We start from the raw sequence: 12365 nt of genomic DNA on the forward strand, positions 1-12365 counted from the left end.
ATTCAGACCCTCAGCCAGAGTGGCAAATTGGTTATCAGCTCTGCACAGAGTGAGTTACTGCTGCAGTCCCTGTGGTCCAATTCCTTTAATCAGTATTTTGACATTTTGATCGGAAAAGGATTGCATATCATGTTGAACCTGTCCTTGGGCAGCAGAGAATGACAGAGCAAGGAGAATGCATGGGGGAGGACATGTGGTGTTCCTCATGTATTCTCGATGGAGTTGTGGAGCCTCTTTTTCTTTCCTGTGTGATTCAAACTCTGCCTGAAGACATATCTGGGTTTTCACCTGGCCCACTTTCTAACCGTGGAGGGAAGACTGTCTGCAGGAAAACATCACTGCATTAGTAAAGAATTAGAAAGCATTAGTTTAGAATTGCATTAAAGTAGCATCAGTCCTCTGTGTCTGCATGTGCTTAATAAGACAGTAATTAGCGGACTGTGATACAGCATGCAGGTCTGTAAATTATCAGAGCATAATCAGCAACTCTGCAAGTTGCAGAGCCTGTCTCTATATTCTGACCACTGAGGGTTTCACAGGTGGCGTGCACATTTTATGCTACATTTATCCAGGTGAATATAAAAAGCTCATAGATTATTCCAAAGCAGGCACGGGGGCACTGCCAGCAGCTATTAAAATCTGTACACCTGTATCTGCACCCATAGATATGTAAAATGATGCTAAAATGACTCAAAAGGGTTACCAGGCAGGCTGACCTGGGACTTGACCTATTCGCACTGTGGTCACAGACATGCTGCAGGCGGCTCCAGGCTCATTATCCCTCATACCCTCAATTCATTACCCTAATTTTTCATTCATTCTTCCAGACCAAAATAAATCATATCCTTTGTGTGCGTCAAGGGCACACATCAGAACTTTTTACGAATAAATATTCTACCTTTAAATGTAGTTCTGTGCTATCTCCTCTTCTGAGACGCGCGTGTTTTGTTGAAAAGCGTTTCCACCCTGTGGTGGGCGATGCTTCCCCTTTAATGTGGAGCGTTAAGGACAGGAGTGTCGGCGAAGGGGGAGCGCAAAGGGATGGGGCGAGGCGCGCAAGAGGCTGTTAGTATGCGCCGCGATGCCCTACTGCAGCCCACGCGTCTCAACTATGGTTGATTATGGTGAAATATGAGAGACATGGAAAGAATCGGCAGCCCTAAAACAGACAGTCGTGATGAGATGACACAGCCGCTTGACAGATTAGTCCAGTAAGGGAAGAAGGAGAGGTATGAAGGAATGGACTCGCGACCTCAAGGCACCTTTTAAGAGGAGACAAACTGGATAAAAATACATGCGCCTGCGCACCAAGAGAATCAGGGTGAATTCCTGCATGCCATTATCTGAAATTATGCTGCTGTTCGACAGATAATGCTTTGCTGCTTTGTTTAGTGCATGGAGTCTATTGTGGCTGTCCATGATCCACACAGGAGAGGGCTGCAAATGGCTTGAGCATGTCTCGCACCTGCCACTCCAAACTAACTCACTCGCGCTTGCCAGCAATCAACTACAACCCTGTCATTTAATGTTTGAACACCTCCGTGCATGAACTTGGCTGCTTTGTCTCAAATACATGAAAACATTTTTTTTAACCTATTAAAAACTCCATCAAAGGGGCTGCGTTGTTCCATGGAATGGGTTGTGAACGCAAGCCTCCATTTGTTACTCATGCGCATCATCGGTGTATTCATATGGATATTCCCCATCAGAAAAAAAGATGGTGGAATTTATGTGGAGATACATTAGAAAATAACATTTTATTAGCGGCAAACGGACCTGTTTGGGGACCAACCAGATCTCGCTTTAGATTAAATCTGCCAAAGCATGGGCGCTTCCGAGTAGAAATACTGACAGCAGCGCCTCCTGCAACCTCCCATCCCCAGTAAGTCTCTGCAGATATCTGCCTGGAGGATTACCTTTGCTGTTGCTGCAGGCGGCGTGTTGTTTTGAAGTGAGGGGCGTTATATTTTGCTGGTGCCAGCATTTCTAAGATTTGCTTAAACGCGAATCACTTTATTCCCACCACAATATCATCCCAACAGCAACCTGTAGCTTAGCAGCATCGCAACATGTATCTCCCGGTTAGTGAGGCGAGGGAGGTAACTCCTGCGTCCTCACGCCCAAATGTCCCCTCTCCCACTCCCACTGCTGCGTTGCTGCAGAGACGGAGCTTCGGATGATACATGGTTGGCAGGAGGGAGCTGCTGAGACCGCGGGGGCTGACTTTTGACCGGACGCGTCTGTACGGCCCGTTACGCAGTACCACCAGAGGACACTGTGAACGAGCCTCACGAGTGCCAGTGCAAATAGGTAGGACCTGTTTTTTTAGTCAGATATTGTTGTTGTCACGACCAAATTACGCATTTGTGGCTGTCTGTAAAGTTAAATAGTGATAATTAGTGAGTCAATGAAGTTTTTCTTGGCTTTGGGGGGGGGGGGGTGGGGGGGGGGGTGGGGGGGGGGGGGTGTTCACATCACACTTAGAGAGAAAGGAAACTCATCAGAGATTGTATAAGGCACTCAGTATGTAATCAGATTTGTTGGTTGTAATTGCACCCTGTGAGAGCTGCTACAGCATATTGATCCTGCATTGTGTTCATATGAGAGGGGACTCATAACCTAATAGACACAATGGAGCCAGTTCCCTCCAATGGTTCTCCCCCCCTCTGTTTGCATTTCTGGGAATTACTCTCAATTTTAGTCTGATGTTACATTTAACAAAAGGAATGGTTCAAATGTATACAGGAGTGACGCTGTTGAATATGTATGCTCAAAATCTAAATTGATGAATCAGTTTAAAAGTGAGTGTTCTTGCTTTCAACATTCATTATTGCCACCTTTCTCTGCTTTCTGTCCTCTCCTCCTGCAGCTCTCTGCAGTTAGATCTGCCTGTACCCGAACCCACGAGTGTTTGGAGGCTTTATCCCCTCGTGGCCAAACGTGGCCCCACCCTGTCTGAAACCTGCAGGTCCCATCTCCTTCCAGCATGACGGTTGCTACCAGCGACCCTGCAGATGAAACAGCAGCACACCCGGGTCAGCCTCATGACCAGTATGACCCAGAGCCGGATCATGAGTGCTGCGAGAGGGTCGTCATCAACATCTCAGGCTTGCGATTTGAGACGCAGCTCAAGACCCTCTCTCAGTTTCCAGAGACGCTGCTGGGGGATCCGAAGAAAAGGATGAGGTATTTTGATCCTCTCCGGAACGAGTACTTTTTTGACAGGAATCGACCCAGTTTTGATGCTATTCTGTATTATTACCAATCAGGAGGGAGGCTGCGCCGGCCTGTTAATGTGACGCTGGACATTTTTTCTGAGGAGATCCGGTTTTATGAATTGGGTGAGGAGGCAATGGAGATCTTCAGGGAGGATGAAGGTTTCATAAAGGAAGAGGAGCGTCCTCTGCCAGAGAATGAGTTTCAGAGACAAGTGTGGCTGCTGTTTGAGTATCCAGAGAGCTCAGGTCCTGCTCGCATCATTGCCATCATCTCTGTCATGGTGATTCTTATCTCTATTGTCAGCTTCTGTCTGGAGACACTTCCAGTTTTCCGTAATGACGATGAGGAGATGTACAATTATCCATTCCAGTCCTTGTCCAACACCACTTCTACCTATGATGGCTCGACATATTTTACAGATCCTTTCTTCATCGTGGAGACCCTCTGCATCATCTGGTTCTCTTTTGAGTTCCTTGTTAGGTTCTTTGCCTGTCCCAGTAAAGCTGGATTTTTTGGCAACATCATGAACATCATTGACATTGTGGCCATCATCCCCTACTTCATCACCCTGGGCACAGAGCTTGCAGAGAGGCCAGAGGACAGCCAGGCAGGCCAGCAGGCCATGTCTTTGGCTATTCTCCGTGTCATCCGTCTAGTCAGGGTGTTTCGTATCTTTAAACTGTCACGTCACTCCAAGGGGCTGCAGATCTTGGGACAGACCCTGAAAGCCAGTATGCGTGAGCTGGGCCTCCTCATTTTCTTCCTGTTTATCGGTGTGATCCTCTTCTCCAGCGCTGTCTACTTTGCAGAAGCAGACGAGCCACATTCCCAGTTCAGCAGCATTCCTGAGGCCTTTTGGTGGGCTGTGGTTTCCATGACCACCGTGGGCTATGGAGACATGGTCCCGACCACCATCGGAGGAAAGATTGTGGGGTCTCTCTGCGCAATTGCCGGTGTGCTGACTATTGCCCTGCCTGTACCTGTCATTGTGTCAAACTTCAACTACTTTTACCACAGAGAGACAGAGGGCGAGGAGCAGGCACAGTATCTGAATATCCCAAGTGTGCCTAAAGCCAGCTCAGCTGACGATCTGAAGAAGAGTGGTCGGAGCGGCAGTGGATCCACTCTCAGTAAGTCTGACTATGTGGAGATCCAGGAGGCCGTGAACCACAGCACTGAGGACTTTAGACCAGAGGGCATGAAAACAGGAAACTGCACCCTGGCCAACACTAACTATGTAAACATCACTAAGATGCGTACAGACGTATAATGTGAGCCGCTGTAGATGGTTAACTCCAGATGGCATCTACAGGGACTGTAATAGGGAGGATGAAGGTATGACTCCCTGTATTGACCGACGTATGGCGCCCAGTACGGGGGTCCAGAGCAGATAAGTGAAATAAACCTGGAGGAAAGGTCTTTAGACAGAACCTCATGTTCTTCCACATCCTATGGTGCATACTGTAGAACTGCCACCCATCTTATTTAGGACTTTGTCAGTGTCTGCATGGAGTTAGTCTTACCTATGTGACAGTAGTCATCCTGCTCGCAACAGTAGCCAAATAGTAGCCTAACCAGTAATAATCAATATTAACAGTGTAAAGGGATCAATAGTTTGTATCTTCTTGCTCAAACTGCCACCGGGAGAAGATGCACAACAGCATAATTTAGATCAGCCTAACTTTTATTTTTAATTGTAACTTAACATATTAACGTGTGATTAAAAACAGGCCATTTTATCAGCAACTATAATCTGCTGCTCTAACTGCCAAGGTCCTGACTCAGAGAAAAACAAAATCATCTCCGAGATCATGGCTGTTCTGTCAGAGGAAACTGAATTGAGCAACAGAGAGTCAGCGATACTAATATGCTTTTGGCCAAAAGGTCATTTGTTGCTTCCTCTGTCAGAGAAGAAGCCTGAAAGCACTCACATCCCTCCCTGGACCCCACTAGATATTGTCTAGTACAAACCAGTGGCCTCTGTAGAGACCAATAGATGGATGACAGTGCTGTGCTGTAATTCTGGACCACAATAGCACACCACCTTCTTTTTCCTGCCATTTTTCCTTGATGGAACTCAAGTGGATTTACAGTATGTACACTCTCACCATGACCCTGCCTTTTTTTTTGTTTTCAGCCAGTGCGGGCGAGCAGAGGGACAGAAGAAATGTCTCTCTAAACAGAGTGAATGTATTTTTTTATTTATTCATGTGTCTTCATTTGATTTGTTGTTTAGTCTTATGATGAATGTCTGCTTCTCACCTACATTTTTTATGGTAATGTAGGAAGAGAGTGAGTATTTTCTCTGTAGCGTTCTGAGTGAGTGCCTATTTCTCCATCCTCTCAACTGCACCTTTAAGTGTCCTCTTAGCTGCTACCGCAGGGTCCAAGTGTTCAGTTTGTGCAGCAAAATGTTGCTGTTCGTGACTTCATAGCATTCCATGTTTGTAGAGATAGACAAAATGAGATTAAGGAGCAAGGGCTCAGATTTTCATTTCTTTCTTCTTTTTTTTTTTGTCAGATTCTGATTTCAACACAGTTTAAGATTCATGGCAGCAAAATGAATTAGTTTGCGTGTAATTAATGAAAGTTTGAAAGTTTTTCTAAATGCCCTCTACCAAAGAAAGAGCTCAGTGATCAACTAAAATTAATCTATGACACCTTTAAGGTCCATCTATTATCATGCCAGCAATGCTAGCTTTGTGTTATTCAGATTTGTTGGATAAGTGCTAAGAGGCAATGTCAGCGTTTAAATCTGCTCACCGCTGAGACCCAGAAGCTCGTTAGCATTACAGGTAAAAGTGATTGCTCTTACCTAGTCATTTTAGCCTGTAAAGCTCTTTTCCCCATGTAATTCTCCCCTTGAATGCTACATCAAAACAATTAAACTTTGCCTGCCTCTGGACCATAAATAACAAAAATATGTTATTTCACTGTTAGATTTTTTAGTGTTTCTAGCTCAAATATCAGGTAACCGAAGACAAATGTGCAGCTAGCTGGCAAACCTTATCTTGGATTGTAAATTACATTCATTTTGTCTCAGTATTTATCTTCTGTTTTATCGGTACTGGTGCAGTTTGAACAATCATTCCATTGCCGCATTTTGTCCTCACAATGCAGAGCCTCGGCTACGAGTCCTTCATCTGCTTTTTATCAGATGCTATTCTGCTATTGTAGTGCTGCATGTCCTTTGAAGTATTCACTGTAGCATGAATTAGTATGAATAATGAAAAAGCGAATTGACTTAAGTATATTCCTATATCTGTAGAGGTACTGGCACTATGTGCAACATGCTGTAAGAACGACTTGTGTCTTGTCATAGAAGTATGTGCCATGCTTTGCATATGCGTTTTCTTGCCATTGCTATCTGAAATATTGTTGACTCACAATCCATGTGAAGTATTTACCCAGCAAGGGTTGTCACTAATGCAAGGAGGACTGAGAAAGGAACAGCAGGTGAGAGCCGAAAGCCACGCTGACTCCAGAACAGGAAAACCTATGATCTACAGTTCAGACATTAACTGGTGTCCCACTCCCTTCAGCTCTCAAGTCTTAGCAGCAGCAGTCACAGCCCAGTAACTGTGTCTCATGGTGAAAGCACAACAGCTACTATCTGCTGCCAGCCCGGTGGATGCACAGAGATTCAGACAGTCAGTCAGTGAGACTTTTTGCTCAGCCAAGTGTATCATAAAGCTCTAGGGGACTGTCTGAGTGCCCTTATCTCTGATATATAGGTCCATCACGCTCAGTGTGTAGTGTTGTCTGTGCATGTGTACAGTATGCGTGTGTGAGTGGGAATGAGAGAGAGAGTGAGACAATGATATTCCTCGAGAAATACATAGAGAGCTTCTGGATACACACAAGATGAGCGTGTAGCTTTTCGAGACAACATGGTAGCAGCTATCTGAAAACGCTGCTCCTCTTGGCTCCAGGCCAGAATGACTGTGGGTGATCTGTATATTCCATCCCACCCTATAGCACACTGTTTACTGCCTGTGTATAAATTCACCACATGCATATAGTATATTAAACAAAGACAACCGAAAGGAATGTCCTGCTTCACTCAGCAGAGATGAGATCTACGAGCACGTGTTGACTTCTGAGATAAGCCTCAGTATCAACCCGGGCCAGTTACTGGGAAGGTGAGAGAGGAAACTTTGGGAAGGGAAATGTAATAATGAAGGTATGATAAACACTGCCCACTACTTCCTTTGCTGTGTACTCTGATGTGTACTTGTATTTTTCTAAACTGTTACTGTACTGGAACACCTATGTGACTCTATTTGGCTTGAAAGCTTCATCTGTACTGCTGTATTTCCACTCTTGTTACCAAGCACACTACTGCGGTGACACAAGACAGAAACACTCCCTTGGTGAAACCAACAGGATGGCACATCAGGATGATCTGAACCAAGGAAAACATGTCTTTGCTGTACTCCACAACACAGACAAGAGGACTCTTGACACACATGCACTCTGGACATTGGAACATGTACAGCTGATGTACACACACTGCCTGTAAACATTCACCTTTATGCCCATGTCTGTTGTCAGGACAGACACCTGTGAGTCTGGACTTAAATGGACTTAAACCCACTGCTGGTGGTGGACACAGGCAGCCATGTAAACAATGTATGTAAGAGTTCTAACAGCTGCTTTCAATGATGTCTTAAAATGCCTAAAGCTTCAGCTTTAAAACGAGCTTCTGCCATGTACAGATTCCTGTGTAGCAGGGAATCCAAGTGTATGCTTGCTGAGTTAATCCAAGAAACTAAAGTTGTATAGTAGGTGAATTATCTCTTCGGTTTAATATGCTCCAGGGACTAAAGATGGAAGTAGGTTGAGAAATCAAAAAGGAAATATAATTTCTATGAGAATTTTAACTTATTTGCATCATCAGACACTGTGTAACTGAACTGTTGTTTGTTTTATTTTTTTAGGTTTTTCTATTTGAATGTTATTATTGGCTCACCTTTGAGCCTCGCGCAGTGCAGGGGCTGAGGTTTGTCTGAAATACACACGCAGGCCGTGGTCAAATGCATTCTGTCTGCACTGTCTTAATGCATGTTTACCCTCAGACCTCCCCCTCCTCTACTTCCTCTAACTCTTTCCACTATTGGCCAGTCTCAAATGTGTGTGTATCAGATTTAGATAATCCTCAGCTTCTTCTCTGTACTGTAGTTATGGTGGTACTCAACTGTCTGTATAAAGCCTGTGTTTTTTTTCTACCATTGTAAGGAAAAAGTTACTGAGCTAAATGTCCATTGTTTTGCTTTCCACAAAGGACCAGTGAACATAAACTGATCAATAGAGAATACAGAGAGACACTTTTATCATTCAAAAGAATTGTAAATTGTAAAACAATTATGAATAATAATGGTCTTGATGATGATATCAATAATAACATCTTTATGGTAACCTCAAGCTACTGTTGTGTATTTCTCATTTGATGCAATACGTATCACCAAAGGACCTTTTGTGAATATATAGGCAAACAGACATTTAAATCAGTTTGTATGATTGTGATCAAAATATCAAAAAGTCATTCAAGCATACAGTTTGTAGCATATCCACCTTTTCTGTGGTGTCAAATAGCAAAGCAAACAAAGCTGGAGAAAGAAAATCTCAACGCTCCATATACAATTTAAATTGATGAACGCGCCGCTGGAGCGCCCGCTCTCTTGCCCATTACAGAGGGTATATTTGAATCGACTATTGACCTTCACCTCCTCGATGGCTTTGTGTCCCGCTCTTCTCCTTAAGTGAATGTTGTGCTCTGTGGTCTACTGAGGAAGTAAAGTGCTCTATTTATAAATACAGCAATGGAGAAAGTGAGGCAGAGAGAGGAAGGAAGCGTGAGGAGAGCAAAACGCACTTGACTCCTGGTTCAACATGGAGTGGGACAAGTACAAACATTTTGGCTGTCAGTGCCGTTTCATAGAGTTGAGCACTTCCCCTATGGCAGCTGGAAATGTTTGTCCCTCCTCTCATTGCCTTTCCCTTCTGCTCTCATCACTGCTGCTTGAGTCTGTTCTCGCATCCTCTCTATTATTTGCCCCTCTCGTATTTCATTTCCCACACATCTCTGCCTCTCCAGCAGCGCTCAAAGTAATGCACAGTGGGTGATCTGATTCTTCTCTCAGACATATATTAGCAGCGTAATGCTCCCTCCGGCCGTCTCAGTTGGCTGAGTTCCGGTACCTCAGCTGAGGACAGAAGCCAGACGGCCTTCCAGATAACTGATGGATATTGATCCACTGATTGCTCTTTGATATGTATTAAACACGAGCTTCACTCAAGTTCTCTTTAAGGCAGCCAGACAACCAATATTTCAGCTATATCACACATCTGTGGTTTATCCCATCTCACAATATGTGTGAGATTGCTCCCCGCTCCACCTGACTCATGCTTTTATTTTGTCGGCAACATTGACAAAATGATTTAAAGTGGCCACAAGAAAATAATAAAACGAATGTACCGTCAATAGGTTTCCCCCTCCAGTTTCTCTCCTAAGACCTGTCATTTTGATGAACACAAGTGCACTTGAGTTTGCACATTGTATGAGGCAATATCGAATAGATGAAATGAATGCCTCACATGCTGCCAACATTTGCCCATAGCAGTATGAGCTGATTTGTAACCTAATACACAGCCCAGTTAATAGCCTGTCAACCTGAACTTTCTTTATAGCACACAAGGTTCCACATGGGAATCCTGTGTATGTACTGTGTGCACATCTGTACATTTGTGTGTGCGCGTGTGGAGGAGGGAAAGCCCACTGTAAATCACTCCGGTCCCAACAGTGGAAGCCCCCTATATTAACTGCCTCTATTAATAGCATATACAGCAGGATTACTCTCTGTGTAGGGAATTTCTCTTTCCTGCTTTAAATAGTTAAAGTGCCAAAGGGCTGTGTACATTGTATAGTTTATAGTCATTGTAAGTGTGGAGGGAAATTAAGATAAATGCAAAATGTGAAAAGAAATATTTAAAAACATATATTTCAGATGCCAGGATGGTGGAGTGAATAATAGTGGGGGTGGAGTGGGAGCAGGGGTTAGACTTTGAGGAGAGGCGGAGTTGGACAAATGAGAAAAGAAGAACACCACTGGGGAGCTCCATCCTGTCAATGTTTTTAATGAGCTGAATTGATTTATGTGTTTGGCCCACATTCTGCTGCTCTCCATCATATAGGCTACCTTTACTTACAGCCAAACACAGCAATGTGCAAGACTCTTCAACATTGTCCATTGTCCCAGTCAGATGCATTTATAATGTGGAATAGCTGTTTGAGGTGAGCTAATTTTAAGAGTTCTGGCAGTTAATCCAGTAGAACACACACATCCATAAATAAATCCATACATAGGATAATGAGGAGGCGTTTCCTATTAACAGGAAGGAAACCTATTGCTATTTGTATTTCCAGCCCTGCTGTTTCTTTACTGAGCTCCATCTGTCTTTATCTCAGCTACCAATAACACGAAGCGTGTGGAAGCAAAACAAACACATCGTACAGTGCGACATGTTGAGAGGCATTAAAAGCCGATCCACATAGCCTAACCTAGCAAGCACAGCAGTGACCTTTAGAGAAAAAAGACTTCCAAGACAGAAAACAGAGACATCCCACTCAGCTAAAGGGTATCAATTAAAACAGTGAGAAAACGTTTTTTTTAAAAAGTCCTGCAAACAGTATGTCCGCTAACCCTCCTGCTTGCCTGAATTACCCAAAGAACTAAACCTAAGCCTTCTGCAAGCCATGATTTTACATCACAGTAAGAACGTAAAGATTTTTAATTTAACACCAGTTTTGAGACATTTCAAACCTGAGGACAGACAGAGAGATCGAGCTACACGTGCCTTTTTATTGGCTGAGAGGACAGAGGATGAGATTCACTTTTTATGGTCCTCATTAGTTCACCTTGTGACTCACCCTTAGACGTACTCTTCCTTCATTCATTCCCTTTTATGTTATCATATCTGCCCCGGTGTCCATGAGCAGGCATGCAAATGTTTGTGTATAAACTAAACCTTGATCCTTTACTCTCTCTGTGTGTGTTACTGCAGAGCTGTGCCACATGCTTTACACCTTTCTCTCTGAGTGTATCGAACCAAGTGTTTCATATTAAAAATCGTTGGTGTCAAACTGCACTTATTATAACTGCTCACCTTATGTATAATATAGCCCTCAAAAAAAAAAGGAAAAGTGTATTTTACATGACAGAAAAAGGGAAGAATGTCTTTAAAAAAACAGAATAATTTCATGCCTTTATGTTCAAATCAAAAATAAAGAAATTAAGTGAAAGAAAGAAGTGGAAAAACAATAGAAACAAAGAAAATTAATCACACATATTTCTTCTAGGTTCTTTGCATGAGCTCATGTGGAGCTGTGTGTGTGTGTGTGTGTGTGTGTGTGTGTGTGTGTGTGTGTGTGTGTGTGTGTGTGTGTGTGTGGCTAAGTACAATAATAGTCACCACGGTGAGGAAACAGGCAAATGATACCCACTTCCTCTCCTCTCTGTGCCTCCACCCACTCACCGCTCACAGACATGATATAGGGGGCTTAAAATATCCCACCCGTATAAATAATTCATAAACTCAAAACCATTTTCATCAATCCCTCCTGGTCTCCATTTCGCTTGTCTGCCTTTTCCTCATTTTTTGGTATATTCAGGTTCAAGTGTGCTTCATTGTATGATTGATTTTTACCTGCTTTTCTTCATACAAGAACACTGCAAAACACTGATTGGCATATAGACCCACTGGGGACACACACACACACACACACACACACACACACACACACACACACACACACACACACACACACACACACACACACACACACTCTAATCAGCACACACACACACACACACACACACACACACACACACACACACACACACACACACACACACACACACACACACACTCTAATCAGCACACACACACACACACACACACACACACACACACACACACACACACACACACACACACACACACACACACACACACTAATCAGCTCTTTGTTTTTGTTCTTCTTACCTCTTAGTGCATTGATCAAGTATGCATCAGAAGTGGATTACATAATGGGGTTTTGATTGGAGAGCATTAGCAGTTGATGGTTACTTAGCTTTAGTAACTGT

The 12365-nt window shown here is 43.6% G+C and overlaps 1 protein-coding gene across 1 annotated transcript; it reads left to right on the plus strand.

The window, feature by feature from the left end:
- Positions 1-1050: 1050 nt before the first annotated feature.
- On the plus strand, positions 1051-8643 carry kcna2b (potassium voltage-gated channel, shaker-related subfamily, member 2b). Its single transcript, XM_070968726.1, has 3 exons — positions 1051-1321; positions 2163-2310; positions 2870-8643. The coding sequence occupies exon 3, from the start codon at positions 2987-2989 to the stop codon at positions 4487-4489; it is 1503 nt and encodes a 500-aa protein (XP_070824827.1). The 5' UTR covers positions 1051-1321; positions 2163-2310; positions 2870-2986; the 3' UTR covers positions 4490-8643.
- Positions 8644-12365: the final 3722 nt, after the last annotated feature.

This window comes from Chaetodon trifascialis, chromosome 8 (assembly GCF_039877785.1).
Source record: "Chaetodon trifascialis isolate fChaTrf1 chromosome 8, fChaTrf1.hap1, whole genome shotgun sequence".
Lineage (NCBI taxonomy): Eukaryota > Metazoa > Chordata > Actinopteri > Chaetodontiformes > Chaetodontidae > Chaetodon > Chaetodon trifascialis.

Excerpts from the sequence above, each read along its gene's own strand:
- kcna2b (XM_070968726.1), top strand. The coding sequence starts at position 2,987 with ATGACGGTTGCTACCAGCGACCCTGCAGATGAAACAGCAGCACACCCG.